The sequence below is a fragment of the Leuciscus leuciscus genome, assembly GCF_965113295.1.
Source record: "Leuciscus leuciscus genome assembly, chromosome: 2".
In the NCBI taxonomy this organism is placed as follows: domain Eukaryota; kingdom Metazoa; phylum Chordata; class Actinopteri; order Cypriniformes; family Leuciscidae; genus Leuciscus; species Leuciscus leuciscus.
Window position 1 is genome coordinate 12,180,810 of NC_138726.1, and position 22,708 is coordinate 12,203,517.

The 22,708-nt window shown below is 39.2% G+C and overlaps 2 protein-coding genes across 6 annotated transcripts in view; one reads left to right on the forward strand and one right to left on the reverse strand.

Moving 5' to 3' along the window:
• The first annotated feature begins 51 nt into the window (after positions 1-51).
• On the forward strand, positions 52-19,528 carry nsun6 (NOP2/Sun RNA methyltransferase 6). Of its 3 annotated transcripts, none has more exons than XM_082152590.1 (12): positions 52-649; positions 956-1,035; positions 2,383-2,529; positions 3,228-3,301; positions 3,719-3,825; positions 4,942-5,095; positions 5,171-5,252; positions 12,142-12,261; positions 12,591-12,736; positions 13,527-13,677; positions 14,614-14,739; positions 15,126-19,528. In XM_082152590.1, exons 2-12 carry the CDS (start codon positions 961-963, stop codon positions 15,333-15,335), a joined length of 1,392 nt encoding a protein of 463 aa, XP_082008716.1. In that variant the 5' UTR covers positions 52-649; positions 956-960; the 3' UTR covers positions 15,336-19,528. The 3 variants fall into 3 exon arrangements, with proteins under 3 accessions (XP_082008716.1, XP_082008717.1, XP_082008718.1); XM_082152591.1 differs by having other exon boundaries at positions 13,530-13,677; XM_082152592.1 differs by having other exon boundaries at positions 3,231-3,301.
• The window catches only part of cacnb2a (calcium channel, voltage-dependent, beta 2a), a 44,933-nt gene continuing 39,771 nt past the window's right edge, over positions 17,547-22,708 (reverse strand). For all 3 annotated transcript variants that reach the window (XM_082152072.1, XM_082152073.1, XM_082152071.1), the window contains exon 13: positions 17,547-20,489. In XM_082152072.1, the coding sequence (XP_082008198.1) occupies positions 19,935-20,489 (555 nt within the window). In that variant the 3' untranslated portion in view covers positions 17,547-19,934. The remainder of the gene's footprint in view (positions 20,490-22,708) is intronic.

A 22,708-nucleotide genomic window follows, 5' to 3' on the forward strand; every position in this document is an offset into this window, starting at 1 on the left:
ACAATTAGCTTAGCTTGTTGGCTTGTTGCGAAGAATAAATAATGCTGTACAATGTCACTGTTTAGCCTGTTTTCATGTGCAGTTGCATTTAGCATTTTCACATAATCTGAGAGTGTAAACTTTGATTTGAAGCAAAAAGTATAAAAAAAATCAGACCAAAACACAAAGGTAGAAGACTGTGTATCTAACTTTATGAAGCACAGCAAATCAGTTGGCTTTGTTATTTTTAGTGTTCCATTATGCATTTGCAAATATGGTGCGGTGTTTAGATGCATTCATCTGCAATCATTATTCTGGAGTTAACGGAGGTTTTTTTAGCATATATATATGGGCATACCTATTACAATTCACAACAATATTATTTTGAACTAGCCCATAAATATGACATAATATTTTATTCTGCCAAAATCTTAGAACAATGAGGCAAGAAAGAGAGCTGGTATCCGGGCATGTTAAGGTTACCATATATAAATGGTAACTCGCATGACTGGATCGATCCAATCAATTTGAGAAGCCTGATATTTTGATATATTTACCATAGTGGTTTTGCAAAGGAAACAGTAGGTGGCGGTAAGTGAATGCACGAATGCGTTCGAAGAAGAAGAAGAAGAAGAAAACAATTCCGCTTACTTATGGTTAAAATTAGCCGGTAAGAGCTCAAACGCATATGAACTTATGTCCTTTTGTTTAAGAAACACACACAACTGGCTGAGTCAAAACACGTTTTTCATGTGTTTCTTTGAAATGCCGGAAAAATAGCTCGCACGTGGTCTTTATGTACTGTTCGAGACCATTGCTCTTGTTGATTTCTATCTAACGTTACGCAGTTGTTTTTGAACACAGGAACGCGTGTACTGTCATGTTTTATTACACGGCAATGTGGAAGACTAGGACTGATTGACTTATAGTTGTTTTACAACTGATACTAATGTCTTTTTATGTTTCCCCACATGAGACACGATGTCAGTTTTCCCTCAGCTTTCCATGAAGTCAGAAGTGCGAGAACATCTTTGCAATGTTTATACTAGGAAAGAGGTTAGCACTTTTAATCAAATTCATGTTAATTGACCTTTAAGGCCAAGCAAATTGTTGTTGTTGTTTTTCCCAAATGAGATGGAAATGTTGGTTAAACTTTATTTTATGATGACATTCTTACAGTGTAATTACACAAACAAGTACTGAGTAATATTAATTAACTACTATACATGCAGAGGTGGACGAAGTACACAACTTCCTTACTTGAGTGAAAGTACAGATACTACTGGTCAAATATTACTCCGTTACAAGTAAAAGTTGTAAAGACCTATTTTTACTTAAGTAAAAGTACAGAAGTACTCGTTTTTAAAAATACTTAAGTATCAAAAGTAAAAAGTAAATGTCAATGCATTGTTTTATTATTGTTGCATTGTTGTATGTAATACTTAAAGTACCGTATGCCTCTGAATCTATGCCTGCATACCTACCCTCATATCAATATCACATTTATTTCTAGAACACAGTTCCAGTAGTGGGATTGAATGTGAGACTGAATAAGTGCACTCAATAACGTCCACAATGGTTTCGGACACCCAAATGGCTGTTCCCTCAAATATTGCCCTATTTAAAGTTTTTTGGCTTTTAGTATGAATATGTTAGCCTTACTGTTATCTATAAGCTAGTGTGCTCCAAAAAAGTGAAAAAATTCGCATTTAGAAAACTAAACCCAACGTTGAAAATGAAAATCAGGTTTATGTCAGAATCCAATGTCAGATTGACGTTGATCTCCAACATTGGACAGACGTTGTATTGTGGTTGAAAATGAAAATCGGGTTGACGTCAGAAACCCACATCAGTCGGGTTCTGACGTCAACCCGACTTTTATTTTCAATCAATATCCAACGTCAATCTGACGTCGGGTTCTGATGTCAATCAGATGTCAATCAGAATTCTGACGTCAACCCGACTTTAATTTCCAACCAAAATGCAACCCCTGCAACCAAAATCATCCACTGACTGATGTTACTTTCTACTCAAGGACATTGACAGAATTGTAGTGGAGTAAAAAGTACGATATTTGTCTTTCAAATGTAGTGAAGTTAAAGTAAAAAGTTTCCAGAAAAAATAATACTCAAGTAAAGTACAGATACTCAAAAAGTGTACTTAAGTACAGTACTCAAGTAAATGTACTTTGTTACTGTCCACCTCTGTATACATGTACTTACTGTAGGGTTAGGGTTCGGTTTATGGTCAGTTGCTTGCAATTATGTGTAATTTACTATTATCACTATATGTACGTCACCTTAGAATAAAGTGTTATCGAAATGTTCTTCCTTATGACGGGCAAAGTTTACAATATGCCATTTAAAAAGACAGTGACATGTCTGTTCTCATATCTGTTTTTAGGTGGTGTCTGAGCTTGATAAAGAAGAGGTGTTTGAAGCTCTGCTGTCCTGTCTGTCTCATCCACCCTTGTTCACCTGTCTGAGAGCCAGCACACACCTGCATCCACTACAGGAGACTCAGCATAGACTGGAGCAACATTTAGAACAGGTCTGTGTGTGTTCATATGTGCACACACAGACAGTGTTGGGAAGGTTACTGGAAATGTAATAGGTTACAGATTACAAGCTACCCTATTTAAAACTTAATAATTAGGTTTGTAAATAAACCTTTATTAAAGTAATGTAATTGATTACATTGGATTACTTTTTCATTACTTTTCTAATTTCCAGCGCTGGAACGTATTTTTATCACTTGCCATGGTGGCAACTCTCAGACAGGTCGTTGCCTAAAGCTTTCAGTGGTAATGTGGATTGACGTAATTGGCAGATGTGGTGCTGCAAATTCAAACGAGAACCAATCAAAAGCATCAGAATAGAATTGCTTTACTAAATATTGTGAATAAACTCACAAAAAGTCAGAATTGTGAGATACTATCACAAGTTTATCCTTTTTTTTATTAGTCAACCAAATAAAATAAAACATGCCAATAAAGATTAAATATTTTATTTGTCTACCAGCACGTCATGTGACCCTTAACTGACATCAGAGAACCATGAACATGCAAATATTTGTTTGGTTAAAAGTAATTACATTAAGTAACAAAGTTACATATGAATACTTTTTGGGGTCACTGTATGGTGCTGTGAATCAATCAGTGTAACTTTAAACATGAGTTTAAATATATTTGATTCTGAATGATTTTCAGGACCTTTTTTTAATGATCTCAACGTCATGTATCTTTGCAGCAGAAAAGAGCTCCAGCTGTTTACACTCACCCACAGCTTCCAGATGTTCTACTGCTTCCAGTCCACGGCCCAAGGTATGCTGAGAATGTAGTGGAATATTAGAAAATGCTTGTATTATCTGTCTTACTCTTATTGTTTTTAAAATAGAAGTTGTATTTAAGGTCTAAGATGATGATGAATTGATCATTGGCATGACATTTTTTCTCTCAGAAGCTTGAGAGGCTATTCACACTATTCACACACGCGTTAAAAACATGAGACGCAGGTCAATTGAACGAAAAAAGCAAAGTCTAGAGATGCGTTTGAACTTATTTTAACTTGAGCTCCTTTTTTTTTAGAATGCTGTGTCATTCGTGAGACACTGCAAAAGACTCGAGATGCCAGTGCAACAGTCAAAGATGTCCATGTAGCACGTGTTTAAATGAACGGCCCATAACTAACTATAGTGTCTCTTCATTTATGTGCATGTTTCTGTCAACCTTGTTCTGCAGGCATGTGGATTTGCTGGCCGCTGAAGTTATAGTTGGCGCTCAGTGTGGCAATGCTGTTCTTCGAGGTGCTCACGTATTCACGCCTGGCATCCTCGGCACGCCAAAGTGTGAGCAGCACATACACGTGTCACTTTGCATCTTTATAATGTACTTAGTATTATTGGTAACACTATAATAAATAAGGTCGCATTTGTTAACATGAGTTAATGCATTAACTGACTTGAACTAACAATGAGTAATATTCAGGGGCTGGAAACTGAAACCTTTTAGACCACAATAATTTATTAGCATGGTGTATGGCCTCTTTTGTGGTCAATACAGCATCAATTTGTCTTGGGTATGACAGATACAAGTCCTGCACAGTGGCCAGAGGGATTTTGAGCCATTCCTCTTCCAGAACAGTGGCCAGGTCACTATGTGATGCTGGTGGAGGAAAACGTTTTCTGACTTGCTCCTCAAAAATACTCTAAAGTGGCTCAAAAATATTTAGATCTGGTGGAGATTTTAGTTGGCAAGTTGCTTGAAAGCAATTATGCTTGCTTAAAGGGATAGTTCACTTTAAAATGAAAATTCTGTCATCATATACTCACCCTCATGTTGTTTCAAACCTGTATGAATTTCTTTCTTCTGCTGAACAGAAAGGAAGGTATTTAGAAGAATGTCAGTAACCAGGCAGTTTCTGGTCTCATTGACTTCCATAGTAGGAAAAAAATATACTATAAAAAATATTATAATATTCATTTTAAAGTGAACTATCCCTTTAATATTCTTAGGCCATTTTTTTATTTTTTTTAATGTTTTGTCCACTTTATCAACATAGCACTGGTTATTTGTTTAAATGTTTTGATTATGACAACTAGTTGTCCAGTCCGTTTCCATCACACAGACCAAGTTTTCCCAGAATGCGGTTGTGAGTCTTGAAAATTTACGGAATATTAGTTTGGTTGAATGCGGTTGTCATCCTGTAAATAACTGTAAGTATTAAGGACTCAAATACAGGACTTGCAACTTCATTCTGCGGCTGTGTGAACGTGGCCTAAGTATCAATACTAGCTTCTTTTAATAAATAATTAATAATCTAGTGTGATCCGTCCCTTTATTCCCAATTTTTGGAGGGCCATAGAAAATCTCTTTAGTTTGGGAACACCTACATTTTGATTGAGTAAAATGTTAAATGTGTTTACCTTGTTGCATCCATCTGTCTGCCTTTGTGTGTTTCTCAGACATGAAAGTGGGTGACATGGTGTCTGTGTTCTCTGATGTTGAGGGGAAGTGCACACGTGGAGCCAAAGAGTTCAAGGGCAAGAAGGTATTTCTGGGTAATGGAATTTCTGAGGTGGATCGCTCAGAATTATTCTGCTCAGATGGACCTGTCAAGTGAGTCAAGTTCTCTTTTTACCCTGTTGAAAGCCAGTTCGCTTTAACATGTGGATGTGTGTTTCTGTCACTCAGGGGTGTTGCGATTAGAATGACAGAGCCTCTCTATCAAAGTCCTTCCTTTGATGGTGTTCTTACAGATGAGGTCTTTCTCCAGGTACCCTTCATGTTTCTGTGTCTCAGATAACTTATATCTTATTAGATAACAAAAAAAAAAACATATGTATGAATCTCTGCGTACGAAGGATCCCACGCATATTCTCTTTGTACATCCCAGTTAACGTAAAATTGAGCGCACATGCACGAGCACAGCGCCCCACCCAGTCTCCTCCCTTAATTAAATTAATTTAAATATGGTAATGAGTCCACTTTGGCAAAAGAAAGCAGTAAGAAAATGGCAGCAAGAAACTAAACTTTACAGAGAGTGAATTGGAGGTGCTACTATCGGAGGTAGAAACAAAAAAATATATATTTTATTTGGAACTTTGTCCTCCGGAATAAATAACAAAAGGAAAAAATATGAGTGGGAGAGTTTGGCTGATGCCGTCAATGCGGTGGGATCTGAAAGTCGCACTGTAGAGTAGACTGAGTACAGTTGAGACACTTTTTGCGTTTTGATTTTTCACACAAAAATAGACACTGAAAAGAAGTGAATTTCCACATGACACGCCACATGACATTTCATTAGCTTGTAGACTAAGATATTATCAATCAATAATACCCACAAGTAGTTAATATTTTCTACAATTAGCTCATAAAAATAAGGTGCTTTTTGTCTCAACTTTGTCTCAACTGTACCCATATGTGGTGCATGGTACAGTTGAGACACCCATTTTTAATGATGTGAAGGTATCTAACCATTCATTGTAAATATAAAAAATAAAGACAAATAAAGAAAATAACAATTGGGCAACATTTTTGTTTATTCATCCATTTATATTCATTCATTTTATTTAAATTAGCACTGGTTAAAATGTATAAAGCAGGAACAAGATATGTAACAATATTTATTAATAATACACGGTTTAAATATCACAAATATCAAATTTTATTTGCATTTGCGTCCTATGCTGGCTAATTACGGCGTTTAAACGGTTATAATAACACTGAACAACTAAACAATGTGTTTCCTAATAGAGCTCTATTGGGGGTACAGTAGATATGTGTCTCAACTATCCCCCGCTGGCCACCTCGCACATTTCTCTAGATTTTGCAATTACCTTGCATGACACAATACCATGAAATACAGAATAACGTTTGTGGTGATACCAGTTACGTTTAACAGTCACATAAGGATAATAAGCTATTCATTGTGGAGAGTGCATGGTGAAGTGAACGTCATATCTTAGAAAAAAAAACGTTTCCCAATATCTTCGGATCGGAGATGCGTCCGTTGTTCATATTTCCCACGATCAAAGAGGACACTAATACGCACGTGCACAGCAAAAAAAACACAACTTGTGCTTGCTGCGAACGCAAGTTATTTAAGGTGTCTCAACTGTACACATCTATCAACTGTACACAGTCTACCCTAAATGACCTTAAAAAGAAATGGTCTGATATAAAGGTGGACATTAAACCAAAGCTGTCATTGCCATAAACTAAGGGTAGTATCAATTGGCATATGCTTTTATATGTTCTTACTGAATTGCATAATTGATAGAATATTCCCATAAGGCTCGTGTGACAATATATGTGTCATGAACTGCTCCGAGACACGAAGGTTAAGATCCAAGTGCAGCTTTTATTGAAGGGGTAATCCAAAGGCGTAATCCAAAGTACAGGCAAAAGGTCAAAAAACAGATAGGCAGTCCAAACAAACAAATAAAGAAAGAAACAAACTAACAAAACAGGCAGGGACCAGAGGCAAGAGAGTAATCCAGGGACCAGGGCGAGATATTCAAAAACCAGACAAGAAACCAGGGAAAATGCTCGGAAATGCAGACTAACAGTACAACAAGACTTCGCAGTGAGTGAATGAATGAACATGGTATAAATAGACAGACTAACAGGATGAGACAGGTGAATGCAATCAGTGAATGAGGTACAGGTGAATGTGATCAGTGATAAGTGATGAGTCCAGGCAGTGAGTTATGGGAACTGTAGTTTGTGAGTGAATAGGAGAGTCTTATGTGGAGTGCCCTCTGGTGGCTCTCAAGGGCACTCCAGCTGGTGATCGTTACATAGCCCCCCCTTTAAGGAGCGGATTCCAGACGCTCCTAAACTGTCCAGGAGGGAGGTGGAGCGGAGGCGGACCCGGGGGCGGGATGGAGGGCCAGGCCCGTGGAGCGGCAGAGGACCTGGATACTGCAGCAGGATGGGAGGCCAGGGCGGATCAGGCTGTGCAGGTGACCAGGGCGGATCAGGCTGTGCAGGTGACCAGGGCGGATCAGGCTGTGCAGGCGACCAGGGCGGATCAGGCTGTGCAGGCGACCAGGGCGGAGCAGGCTGTGCAGGCGACCAGGGCGGAGCAGGCTGTGCAGGCGACCAGGGCGGAGCAGGCTGTGCAGGCGACCAGGGCGGAGCAGGCTGTGCAGGCGACCAGGGCGGAGCAGGCTGTGCAGGCGACCAGGGCGGAGCAGGCTGTGCAGGCGACCAGGGCGGAGCAGGCTGTGCAGGCGACCAGGGCGAAGACCCTTCGGGCAGCCACGGCGGTGAAGACCCCTCGGGCGGCCAGGGTGGAGACGACCACTTGGGAGGCGACGACCCTTCGGGCAGCCACGGCGGTGAAGACCCCTCGGGCGGCCAGGGTGGAGACGACCACTTGGGAGGCGACGACCCTTCAGGAGGCGACGACCCTTCGGGCAGCCACTGTGGTGAAGACCCCTCGGGCGGCCAGGGTGGAGACGACCACTTGGGAGGCGACGACCCTTCAGGAGGCCAGGGAGGTGACCATGGCACAGGAACAGACATTGGTTCAGGAACAGGAACAGACACCGGCTCAGGGACAGACACCGGCTCAGCGGCGGCCATCTTGTCCGAAGACACTGGCTCGTTGGAGACCATCTTGTCCTGAGACACTGGCTCGGTGGAGACCATCTTGTCCTGAGACACTGGCTCGGTGGTGGCCATCTTGTCCGAAAACACAGGCGTGGAGTCGGCCATCTTGTCCGAAGACACAGGCGTGGAGTCGGCCATCTTGTCCGAAGACACAGGCGTGGAGTCGGCCATCTTGTCCGAAGACACAGGCGTGGAGTCGGCCATCTTGTCCGAAGACACAGGCGTGGAAAGAGGAAGAACAGATTCAGGCTCAGGATCAGTATCAGGCTCAGGAACAGATTCAGTCTCGGCGGGACGAGACTCTGGACGGGCGGACGTGACGTGAAGCTCTGGCTCTGGCTCGGCAGGACTGACGTGAAGCTCTGGCTCGGCAGGACTGACGTGAAGCTCTGGCTCTGGCTCGGCAGGACTGACGTGAAGCTCTGGCTCTGGCTCGGCAGGACTGACGTGAAGCTCTGGCTCTGGCTCGGCAGGACTGACGTGAAGCTCTGGCTCAGGATCAGTGCGCTCTGAGCTTGACGGGACCAGCGGCAGCGAGGGCTTTGAACTGGGTAGGACCAGCGGCGAAGAGGACTTTGAACTGGACAGGGCCAGCAGCGAAGAGGGCTCTGAGCTGGGCAGGACCAGCGGCGAAGAGGGCTCTGAGCTGAGCAGGACCAGCGGCGAAGAGGGCTCTGAGCTGGGCAGGACCAGCGGCGAAGAGGGCTCTGAGCTGGGCAGGACCAGCGGCGAAGAGGGCTCTGAGCTGGGCAGGAACAGCGGTGAAGGCTTTGTGCTGGGCAGGAACAGCGGTGAAGGCTTTGTGCTGGGCAGGAACAGCGGTGAGGGCTTTGTGCTGGGCAGGACCTGCGATGAACACAGCTCTGGACTGGCGTGAAGTGCAGGCTCGACTGGACTGGCGTGAAGTGCAGGCTCAGCTGGACTGGCGTGAAGTGCAGGCTCGGCAGGAAGATACTCAGGCAGGAAGGTCTCGGTGAAACATGATTTATGCAGGATAGTCTCAGCGGGACGAGACTCCTGCACGATGGCCCTTATGGCAACACGTACTGACCTCAGCGGGGAATCGGCCACACTGGATACCAGTCCTGGACGATAATAGACCGATCCGGTGACTAGCTTGATGGCTGGCGTGACGGGAACAGTCTCTGGAAACGCCCCCTCAACAGTAGAAGGCTCGGGGAATTCTGCTAAGACGTAACGAGGCTCTGGAAAATCTGCTGAGAAGTGACGGGGCTCTGGAAGATCTGCTGAGAAGTGACGGGGCTCTGGAAGATCTGCTGAGAAGTGACGGGGCTCTGGAAGATCTGCTGAGAAGTGACGGGGCTCTGGAAGATCTGCTGAGAAGTGACGGGGCTCTGGAAGATCTGCTGAGAAGTGACGGGGCTCTGGAAGATCTGCTGGGAAGCGACGGGGCTCTGGAAATTCTGCTAAGACATAACGAGAGTACGGGGAGGTATAGCAGAATTCCGGTTCAACGGGTGTGGTAAGTTCATGGGAACCCTCATCCACAGGGCCCACAGAAGAGGATGAGCCGCTTATCCTCAGGGCGAATTCAATATATTGACCTAAAGTCCATTGAGGGGTGTTGTCAGGCATGAGATAATTTAACATGTCCTCAAGCCCATATCGGAAACTATCCTTTAAGACTGCATCGTCCAAGTCTACCCCATGGCAGAGCTCACAAAATTCGTCAACATATTCCTCAATGGATCGGTTACCTTGGCTGAGGCGGAAGAGACTGATTAGTGGGTCCATGGTGGGTCTCGGTTCTTTCTCGGCTGCTGGATCTGAAGCGGCGAAGTCTTCTGTCATGAACTGCTCCGAGACACGAAGGTTAAGATCCAAGTGCAGCTTTTATTGAAGGGGTAATCCAAAGGCGTAATCCAAAGTACAGGCAAAAGGTCAAAAAACAGATAGGCAGTCCAAACAAACAAATAAAGAAAGAAACAAACTAACAAAACAGGCAGGGACCAGAGGCAAGAGAGTAATCCAGGGACCAGGGCGAGATATTCAAAAACCAGACAAGAAACCAGGGAAAATGCTCGGAAATGCAGACTAACAGTACAACAAGACTTCGCAGTGAGTGAATGAATGAACATGGTATAAATAGACAGACTAACAGGATGAGACAGGTGAATGCAATCAGTGAATGAGGTACAGGTGAATGTGATCAGTGATAAGTGATGAGTCCAGGCAGTGAGTTATGGGAACTGTAGTTTGTGAGTGAATAGGAGAGTCTTATGTGGAGTGCCCTCTGGTGGCTCTCAAGGGCACTCCAGCTGGTGATCGTTACAATATGTCAATTATTTTATAAATTGCAAATTAATAGCAATGCTTCCCACAGGTGGTGGTGCGATAGACTTGTAGAACAATTCCTTGTGTAATGTTTGCAACTTCACTTCATTGCCTGTAAGAGTCACCAACGGACAAAAACAATGAGAAATGTACGTACGCCAGACATGAAATTGGCGTGGAGGAACGCACATTCTCGCGTTATTTTCACTGTTAGTACATCCGACCGTGAGCGTGAAAGCTGGCGTAAGCAAAGTTTTTGTGCGTACGCAAGATTGATACATGAGGCCCCGGGCCTTGCAGTCTGCATTTACAAACATTAGTGAAAAAAAAAAAAAAAAAACCTCTGCAATTAGTCAGTTCGTGAAATGTCATCCCTGCCAGATATTCCACGGTCAGCTGTAAGTGGTATAATTGGAAAGTGAAGTATTTAGGAACAGCAGCAACTCAGCCAAGAAGTGGAAGACCACGTAAAGTCACAGAGCGGGGTCAATAAGTGCTGAGGTGCATGGTGTGTAAAAGTCACCAATGCTCTGCTGATTCCATAGCTGAAAAGTTCCAAACTTCCACTGGCATTAATATCAGCACAAAAACTGTGCAGCGGGAGCTTCGTGGAGTGGGTTTTCATGGCCGAGCAACTGCATGTAACTGCCTTACTTCCAGTGAAGAGTTCTAGCATACTTCAGCATACCAAGACATTTTGGACAATGCTGTGCTTCCAACTTTGAGGGAACGGTTTGGGAAAGGCCTTTTTCTATTCCAGCATGACTGTGCCCCAGTGCACATTCAAGATCTATAAACCCATGGTTGGATGAGTTTGGTGTGGAAGAACTTGACTGGCCCGCACAGAGCCCTGACCTCAACCCCATCCAACACCTTTGGGATGAACTGGAATGGAGATTGCGGGCCAGATCTTCTTGTCCAACATCAGTGCCTGACCTAACAAATGCTCTACCAAAAATGTCCACAGAAACACTCCAAAATCTTGTGGATGGCCTTCCTAGAAGATTGGAAGCTGTTATACAGAAGCTGCAAAGGGGGGACCAACTCCATACAGCTGCCATACACTATGTCTATGTATTTAGAATGTCATTTAATCATTAAAGTCCCTGTTGGTGTAATGGTCAGGTGTCCCAATACTTTTGTCCATATATATTGTGTGTGAATATATATTAATTGTGTATATACATATATAATTGTGCATTAAATGATTTTAATACAAACAAAGTGCATTCAGATCATGTTATGCACAGCTAGCTGTGGATTATCCGCTTACATCATGGTCATTTGCCAATATTGACCAGTTAAAGCTGTTATTCATGTTTGCAGCACATAATTATGTGTAAAAATTATGGTTATTTTTGTCATTTACAGCTCATTAGATCTAGCATTCTGTCTGCTTTAAATCTGACAAAGAGATAAAGTAGTGTATAAATGAATGAATGAATTATAGCATTTATTAGAATTAATTATTAAGAGAGAGATGCGTGTGTAAATTACTTGCGTCTTTACAGCATCTTTCTCCTAATAGTGAAGAAATATAATGTAGCGATTCACTAGTGAAGCTCTTTTATGAATAAAAGTCGCGGGGCAGCGCTAAGTTCTGTGCTCCTGAATGTTTCTGTGTGTGTGCAGCGTGTTCTCTGATCTCTGTGTGCGAGCGATATGTGTGTTTTAAATCACACCTTCCAGCCATGAATACATACAAATCGAGGTGTCTTTTGTGAATTGATGTGTTTGTATTTTTCATACAGAATCTGCCGTCAGTGGTCGTGAGTCATGTTTTAGGACCTCGTCCTGGAGAGCGAATCCTTGACATGTGTGCTGCCCCTGGAGGAAAGACGACACACATTGCTTCTCTTATGGGAAACCAGGCAAGTGTTTTTTAGCAATTCTGTAAGGACAGTTTGTGATAAGTGTCCTAGTTAACATGAACTAACAGTGAACAATACTAAAGCATTTAATTGTCTTTAATCATTTTTAAAAACCAAGGTTGTATTTGTTAGCATTTGTTCATGCACTGTGAACTAACATGAACAAAAAAATTAACAATTCGATTTTTACTAGCTAACGTTAACAAAGAGTAATAAATGCTTTATAAAAAATATATTGTTCATTGTTAGCTAATGCATTAACTTATGTTAACAAATAGGATCCTATTGTAAATTGTTACCACAAACTCATGTATTTGCTGTCTCTACAGGGTACTGTTGTGGCTTTGGACAAAATCCGATCCAAAATGGAAAAGATCATTCAGAATGCAAAGATGCTGAAGTTGGACTGTATTAAAGCATATTGCTGTAACAGCATACATGCGGTGAGCTCTGACCCTGCTCAGGAAAACAGTGCTGGTAAGCCTCTAAAACCAGTGTTAGAGAACATAATAATCACTCAATTATACACATTAATGAGTTAATTTCTTTCTTTCTGCTAATAGTGTAATATAACTACTAGAACATTTTCACACGTGGTGAATTATTGCGACACGCAGTTGCATTATGGGGTGTATACATGTTATTCATGCTTTTTATTTGAGTAAATACTTTATAAACATTTCAGGTTCCTCTTATTTCCTATTATTATTATCGCCTTTGTTTTTAATCTGTCTTTCACAGTGATTCATAATTACAATATATAATTACAATTATATACACTAACAGTTTTGAATAATTAAGATTTTTCAATGTTTTTGAAAGAAGTCTTTTATCCTCATCAAGGCTGCATTTATTTGACCAAAAATACAGCAAAAACAGTAATATTGTGAATATTATTACAATTTTAAATAACCGTTTTCTATTTAAATATATTTAAAAATGTAATTTATTCCTGTGATGCAAAGCATCATTACTCCAGTATTCAGTGTCACATGATCCTTCAGAAATCATTCTAATATGCTGATTTAGTGATCAATAAACAATTCTGATTATTATATTTGTGATCAAATTAATGCAGCCTTGGTAAGCATAAGAGGCTTCTTTCGAAAAGATTGAAAAAATCTTAATCATGCCAAACTTTTGACCATCAAGTGTATTATTTATAAAAAGCTTTCATTTCAGTTTAGATCATATTTTCAGCTGAACATATTTTGAAAAAAAAAAGTTTTTGTAGACTTACTAATTGCAACTTTGTGTATACTTGTTGATGGTCCCCCATATCCTGAGGAGAGTTTTGACCGGATATTATTAGACGCTCCCTGCAGTGGACTGGGTCAAAGGCCCAACATGACCTACAGCTGGAGTCTGAAAGAAGTCTGCTCCTACCAGCCTCTACAGAGGAAACTCCTCACTACGGTAACATTGCTTTAAATAAATTCATTTTGGCTTGATGTTTATATGTTATGGCGCTATTATTGGTGTGTTTTATAGCTACTTATATTTTTCATTCTTGTTCTGTTCTGAATACCATTCAATTTAAAGGATTTGTTGTGGAGTGAGGGGAACTAAAATAGCCCAGGTTATATGTTTATAATGTTTGTAAACCTTTTGTTTTATTTACCGGTATTTTACATTATTTCTGAATGTAACAATAAAATGCGACTTATCAAAAACATACGTTTTTTTTCCCTCTCAAAAACTAATTTGACTGATAGTGTAGCGTGTTTCTTTGAATAACTTATTTAGCCGTTTAACTGATAGTATTAATCAGTCAAAAAAAAAAAATCCTATTGTCGGTTAATTATGGTCGTCCCTAATTGACAGTGAAGGAAAAAACAGCTATTAAAATGTACTTACTTAGTTATGCTACTTCTTGCTGTTGCCGTGTCTTTATCACCGCCATTAGTTAAAGTCTCTGAAGTTAGGAACAGTAGTATTATTATTCAGAGGCTAGTATAGTATTTATTATATTTTTCATGTTCGTTTTAGTAATTTTTTGTGCTTTTGTTTTTATTTATCTATTTTTATTTAGCTGTGAATTATTTTTATTTTAGTTTTATTAATTTTAGTACTTCAACTTTTTATTACAGCTAGTTGCCAAGGCAACATTTCCAATTATCGTTTTAGTTTAGGTTTACATCTAATATTTATATTTTATTTCAGCTTTATTTAAATTAACGAAACCGATTTGTGATATTTTTAGGGAAGGATAACACTGTTTGGAGCCATCTATCTCATTTCATTTAACTACCCATTGAAAGTGTTTCTTTAAGTCAGTAAACAGAAGGTGGTGCTGTGTACTACATGTTACAGTGCAAGTCTTTTATAGCTTATAGACTGTGTCTGTTGCAGGCTGTACGTTTGTTAAAACGGGGAGGTGTTTTGGTGTATAGCACCTGTACTGTGACACTTGCAGAGAATGAAGAGCAGGTTGCCTGGGTTCTCAAGACATTCCCCTGTTTAACACTAGAACCACAGGTAAGAATGAAATACATTGCTAAAACTACAAAAGTTTTTTTATAACCCAGAACTGTCAAAACAAATTGAGTAGTGAATACTTTTAAATCTAGCTAAAACAGAACAAATACGAAGGGAAACAATGAAGTGTCATTACCGGATCTTTAAACAAGGCACAGAAGATCAAACATGAAAGTCACCTCAAGTGGCTAACAATATTGAATCTTTGAATCTTGAGTCTGTCATAATCTACCTCGTTTTATTTTTTCCTCTTTGGAAAGTCATGGAAATTGAGTTTTTTCTTTTTCTTTTGGACAATTTTTGTTATAAAATCCAGTTACCAATACCAGTGGCTTAACGGAAAGCCGTAACAGTGAGTGAAACCTTGTGTTTGGCATCTCTTCCAGGTGCCTCATTTAGGATCTGAGGGGATGCAAGGAGCAGGTCTGTCATGTGACCAACGATGGCTACTACAGAGATTTCGCCCAGAATTAGCATGGAGAGGAGCTCGCTTCGCACATTCCCCTGAGAGCTTTCTACAAAACGCCAACACTGATACTATTGGGTTTTTTATTGCCAAGTTTATAAAAAATGGTGAGAAGTTCACACAAGCTTAATACAGAACAACTGGCAGGGTTTTGATTATTAATATACACACCATTTATCATCTCTATAATGTTTTGTTTCCAAGGATTGTTTTCATCTTTTTTTATGCAATGTTGTACATATTAGCAAATATTTGTACTGTATAACTGTATTAAATTAAAATAAATTAGTTAATTTATAAGACTGAAGAATGACTTGAACTATTTGTTTAAATACAGACCATCTCCAAACATAAATTATTTTTGTGGACTTGGCCCATTAGCCATTTGTGTCATGTCATATAATACCTAGAAGTCACATAGAAGAAAATAATTAAAAGTTAGATAAATTAAAAAAAGAAAATTGTCATCACTTACTCACCCTCATGCCATTCCAAACCCGTAAGACTTTTGTTTATCTTTGAAACACAAGTGAAGATATTTGAATTAAATTAATTAAGATTTAATTCAGGCTTTTATTCACATACTCGCACATCAGTTGTAAACAGAAGCTCAAGCATGTTCGCTTGACGTACGAAAACCAATGATATTCATTCTCGTGTTACGGAGCACGTTTGAGCTTCTGCAAGAACCAATGAGATTCATTCTCGTGTTACGCAGCACGTTTGAGCTTCTTGCAAGAACCAATGAGATTCATTCTCGTGTTACGCAGCACGTTTGAGCTTCTGCAAGCACCAATGAGGTTCATTCTCATGTTATGCAGCACGTTTGAGCTTCTGCAAGAACCAATGAGATTCATTCTCGTGTTACGCAGCACGTTTGAGCTTCTTGCAAGAACCAATGAGATTCATTCTCGTGTTACGCAGCACGTTTGAGCTTCTGCAAGCACCAATGAGGTTCATTCTCATGTTATGCAGCACGTTTGAGCTTCTGCAAGCACCAATGAGGTTCATTCTCATGTTATGCAGCACGTTTGAGCTTCTGCAAGAACCAATGAGGTTCATTCTCATGTTATGCAGCACGTTTGAGCTTCTGCAAGAACCAATGAGATTCATTCTCGTGTTACGCAGCACGTTTGAGCTTCTGCAAGAACCAATGAGATTCATTCTCGTGTTACGCAGCACGTTTGAGCTTCTGCAAGAACCAATGAGATTCATTCTCGTGTTACGCAGCACGTTTGAGCTTCTGCAAGAACCAATGAGATTCATTCTCGTGTTACGCAGCACGTTTGAGCTTCTGCAAGAACCAATGAGATTCATTCTCGTGTTACGCAGCACGTTTGAGCTTCTGCAAGAACCAATGAGATTCATTCTCGTGTTACGCAGCACGTTTGAGCTTCTGCAAGAACCAATGAGATTCATTCTCGTGTTATGCAGCACGTTTGAGCTTCTGCAAGAACCAATGAGATTCATTCTCGTGTTATGCAGCACGTTTGAGCCTCTGCAAGAACCAATGAGATTCATTCTTGTGTTACGCAGCACGTTTGAGCTTCTGCAAGAACCAATGAGGTTCGGCTGAGCTTCTGTTTGTTTGCTGATCAATTTTAATATGTGAATAAAAGTCTAAATTGAATCTGTTCGTCATATAAAGCGATCGAGTCTCTTCAGAAAAATTGGACAAAACCAATAGATTAGTTTCACAATCTCTTTATGAACTTTTTGAAGCATCAAAGTGTCAGTTGCATAGCTGTCTATGGAGGGACAGAAATCCTCGGATTTCTTCAGAAGATCTTCATTTGTGTTGATGAATGAAAGTCTTATGGGTTTGGAACGGCATGAGGGTGAGAAATTGATGACAATCTTTTAAGTTTTCAGTACACTAAAACATTGCCAAGATACAGCCTCAAGTGCCTTTTGTTGTTCTCGCCATCAGTGTTAAAGAACTGGAGAACGGTTTGAACTATCATGAAGCCTTTAATGGTTTATTTTCTGCCATGATCTAATGCTGAACTGAATACAATTTTGTGAAGGTACAACGAACAGTCTAGAATAAAAAAGTCTTGTTTGGTGGAAATTGAAAACATGATATGCATTTGGCAACTCAGGATTGGAATAAGATAGGGGGAAATGGTTCCATGTATATAATACATGCCATCGCAAATTTAGTTCTTGGTCCCTAATTGCAACTAATTGCTTATGCCAGATATATTTACGTATACTATATACATATATAAAATAATAAATAACCCCCAGTTAAAGGAATGGTTTACACAAATATAGAAAACTGTCATAATTTAGTCACTGAGAATCTGCTTAGAAATTGAACACACAACAAAGATATAAATCAGTTGGTTCCTTGGACTTTTATTGTATGGACAAAACAACTTACATTTTTCAGAATATCAGGTGATGTTTCTGCAGTGGTTTTTCATGTGCCTGAATCACTTATTTGAGGGACACAAATTACATTACAAAGGTTAAAAACATTTATTGATACTCAAAAAGACAATACAAGGGAATGTAATCTTTTCAATAGGATGGTCTGTGTAAATTATTTAATTTTTCTTTTGGGAAATATTCAAACATGTTACTTTTCTTCAAAAGATATATATTTACATATTTCCGAAAGAAACAGTTTTATTGCAGTGTATTGCATTGACCAGCTAATTATTATTTTTCTTCGTAATAGTAGCGTGATCGTCCAGGGTAAAAAACTGGATCTCAGCATCATATAGTCACTGTTTAACTATCCCAGAAAAATCTGTCATTTATGAACAACTATCACATGACATACAAACAGCCATTGAATATGAAAGAAGTTACAGAGCATAATAAGAAGAACAGGATCATTTGTGCAATAAATGTTAATAAAATAATAATACAAACACTTTTTATGATCCTTATTTAATTTTTTTAAATGATAAACATCTTGCTACTTCCGCAAACCTATGAGCACAACTGCATAGAATCACATAGAATCAACGACTACCCTGTGTAATTATTAGGTTTGTGTGTATATTATTATCAGCAATATGTAGATGACAACAATACTCTGTACTCATTTTACCCACTCAACAGACTACAGATTCTGTATTATTGCATCAAAACGAATGGGAAATGCAAACACTTTTCCCCGGTTTCACGGACAGACTTAAATGTATGTTTGAGGTGTTTTAACTGAAAGCAACTTGCACTGACTTATCTTAAAATATGTCAGTGCCATTGTTTTGTCTCAAGATGTACACCAGTAATAATTTTTTTCTAAGGCACGTTTATAAAAGCTACTTAAATGTCCTAATTTAACTAAGACCTAATCCTGGTTTAATGTCCTAATTTAATTAAGACCTAATCCTGGCTTAATCTAAGCCCTGTCTCCAAAACCAGGCCTAAATGTTATATCAATATAATACATAATAAATAAAAATATATTGAATTGACAATAAAACAATTGTAAGTGTAATTTTGAAATTCTGATTGGCCTTCAAAAGATGGCCAGAAGTATCTAGATTGCAGATGCTGTTCCCTCATTCTGCGGGTGGTTTTGAAGTCACAACAATCAAAATTACTGAATAACACATTTTTACAAATTGCTGCATTTTCTTTCCTTTCTTTTTGTTTGACTGGAAAGGTCATTTCTATGTTTGCATATTATATTTGACAGTTTTATTTCAAAAGATCATGGAAATTCATTCATTTTTCATGATATGACTTATTTGAGTAAGTCTTTGAAAGACCATATTTGAATTAACTGTTTTTTTGTCCCCGCCCTGACAAATTCAGTGATCCAAAACCAGAAACATCCAGCTGCAAGACTACAAAAACATAAGTCCCACTGCTAAAAGACAACATTACAGCTCAAATAACACATTTTGATGTAAAACGCTCCAAAAATCCTAAAATACTCTTATGAGCATCTTTCAGATCTCTAAATCATCATCTTTTAATTTAACTGTGGCATTTCATTAACTCCTGGTCAATTCGTCAGGACAGCAGTTTAAGCAAACCAAAACTATCATGTCATTTTTGTAATGTCTTTATCCTATATGCAAGGCAATACACACCTTTAACACACAAGTAATTACCATTAAATAACAATTCTAAATGACATCCACACAACATATAATAAATAAACTATTTTGTTTTAGAACTAACCAAAAACAGCAGTGAAGATGCAGTTGAGAATTCAACACGAAATGGCATTCACGACACATTTTACTTCTGTAATGTGACATCTTTCTGGGAGAACAGAATATTCAACAACAACAGCAAAATAATAATTCAAATGATTACTCGAATTTTAGGAAATATATCAGATACAAACAAACAGATTTCTAAACGAGGCACATTCTGCCATTTTTGTCACTTTTGCTGGAATTTTTACTTGCGTTCATTTCTGAAAATGTCACTCACATACGTGACATTTCAGAGGCAGAGCAAGTTATTGGATTTTTCTTTTTCATTTTTTTTTCTTTGGAATAACATGCACCTATGATTCATTCAATAAGACCAGGAATGCAAATATAAAAATAAATAGGCAACCTTTAAAGAAAGACACAATTTCATCATTCATGCCATATTAAATTAATATATAACTGTCTTTAATTTGTCCACACTTGGAAAAAAACTTGTATGGATACATATTCGAACATTACACTGCCCTGTAAAAACACATAACATTGACGTGAGGCCAATCCCAGGCCATGGAAGAGGTCAGCAGTAGTGTGTGTTTGTATCACTGCTCTATGTAATGCTCTCTCGCCCATTCCCCCTCGCCTCGCTTCCTGTCCCTCTCATGGTGATGTTCTCGCTGCGATCTCGGCTTTCCTCTTTGTCTGCAGTTCCTCTCATTGTGGTCATATTCTTTCTCTTTGTCCCCGCGATGATGATGATGGTGATGGTGATGATGGTTTGGCTGAATCGACGGGTCCAGTTCCTCCGCATCTCTGTGAGTCTGTGTATGTCCAGCAAGAGGCTCGGGATCCGTGGACTCTAACGTCTCTTGTTTGGAAAATGTCCGCATGGTCCGATTGTGATGGCGGTGATGATGATGAGGATGACTGTGGTGTTCAGTCCGCGTGGTTGAGGAATGGTGATGTTTGTGACTACTTCTCCATTCGCTCTGTAACTGTTGTTGGTCTTTAGCATTTCTCTCCTCAATGTTGTCTTCTTCCAGACTTTCTTGCTTCTGATTTTGGTAGTGATGATGATGATGATGATGATGATGGTTTTCAGAAAAGCCTGTCCTGTCGCCCATTGGTCGATCTGCTTCCTGGTCACCGCCTGTGCCCTGTTTTAGCAACACGCGCATAAATCAATGCAGTTATATGGATTTGCACACCCAAAATTACAAGGATGTTTATATATTTTGACTGGAAAACAAGACAAAATCTGATATCTTTAGAAAAAAGATCCAAGGCACTTCTTCCAGTCCAAAAAAGATAAGCCTTTATTCACATCATGGCTCTCAGTAGGAAAAAAAAAAATATATATTTTAGTCTTTTTATGTTCCTAGTGTGAGCCATGATGTGAAAAAAGGCCTTTTAACGGTTTTCGTCTGGAGGAAGTGCTTTTTAGAACTTTTTTTTTTTGAAACCCAACCAAAGATCATCCTCTGGGATTACTTCACAAGGTCCTTCCAGCAAGTAGCGTTCCAAAATGTTTTCCTTGAAATGATGGTAACACTTTACAATAAGGAGGTCCCATTGAAGGGTAGTTCACCCAAAAATGAAAATTTGCTGTTGATTTACTCGCCCTCAGGCCATCCAACATGTAGGGGGCTTTTTTTCTTCAGTAGAACAGTAAAGAAGATTTTTAGCTGAAACCGTAGTCCTTGATGATTCATATAATGCAAGTCAATGGCTACCGTAACTTTGAGTAAAAAAACAAAAACAAAAAAAACATACAGGCAAAACAAAAGGCTGTGGATTACAGGTAATAATTATGTAATTAATGTTCAGTTTCTTGCACAGACCGATCGTTTCGCTTCATAAGACCTCAATTAATCACCAGTAGCCACGGGTATTAATTTTGTTTTGACTGCATAATTATGTTTTTTTGACTCTCAAAGTGACAATAGCCATTGACTTGCATTATATGAACCATTAAGGACTACGATTTCAGCTAAACATTTTTTTTTTAAATGTTCTACTGAAGAAAAAAAACTCACCTACATCTCGGATGGCCTGAGGCGAAGTAAAATAATAGCAAATTAAAATTTTGGGGGAAACTATCCCTTTAATTAACATTAGTTTATGCATTGACTAACAATGAGCAATAGAGTATTGCAGTATGACATCATTTTGTAGGCCAGAAGGCGGAAGCGAGTTAGCATTTTAGCACGTCTGGTTCCATCGTTCCGAAGTCATCGGGTTTTTTGAATGGGGTTTTGGTTAAATGGCTGAAATAAGGTCTGTGGTGAACACGAGCTCAAGACACTTTCACTTTTTATTCTACAACATAAAATACATCAGTATTACTCAACTCATAATTTTTTCAAAGTTGTTATGTGTCTTGAAAAAGGAGGTTGCTAACAAGTGGCTAAATGGGACTATAGAGGCTGTCGGGGAGATTAAACATCATAACGCTGAAAAGGTAAGATCAATCTGCTTTTACAGCCTAATTATGCTTAAAACTATTCTAAACATTCTTGGAAAAACTGAAAGAGTTGTCGGAAGCTTAGTGATGGTGACGTTGAAGTCGAGCGACCGTGTTGTAGTTCGTTTATAGCCTCCTTTAGCTTTTAACTTCTGGTGACTGGATTTAGGCTTTAAAAGTTGTGTTCATCTGTGAAAATCTTGATGGACAAAACATGCAAGCATCATAAACTTTTGTTGATCATAGAGCTTGTTTTTTGGCGATAACCAAAAGCCTAGGGGAAAATTCTATTGGGTTTTTGTCGAGGGAACCAGTGTGATGCCAACTGTCGATTGGCCTAGAAAGTGACGTCATACCTGCACCACTCTATACATTTGCTACAATATGCATCAATCTTTGTTCATGTTTGCTCAGGTCCATTAAACAGATACACTTTATTTTAATAATGTAGTAGTAAATGTTGAAATCAAGGCAAGAGACTACAGGTAAATATATATTTTTTTACAAATAGACGTCACCATACTTCCCCAGTTGATTAATCACAGTTTTCTAAAATGTTGCGTTTAAATATGCAATTGAGGCATTAAAAATGCACAAATTTGCCTGCATTTCCAGAACATAAATCTGAACATTGGATTAAGCCAAGTTCAACATTCTTGTTTCATTTTGTTGACATATGAGTTAAAAGTTTTTGCGGAGGGGATTTTGGATAGCTCTTTTTTTATCACTCCATAAATCAGAAACTGCAGTCAACTGGATATTTATAACTCACTGCCTTTAAAGATATTTATTGTAATCTAAATCCACAGACACAAATAGATTAAGTGTAATAAAATAAACTGTTAAATGTGTATTCTGGATGTTTTCTTTCCACTATTCTGAAAAAAAGATGTTATGGAAGCCCAAATAGGC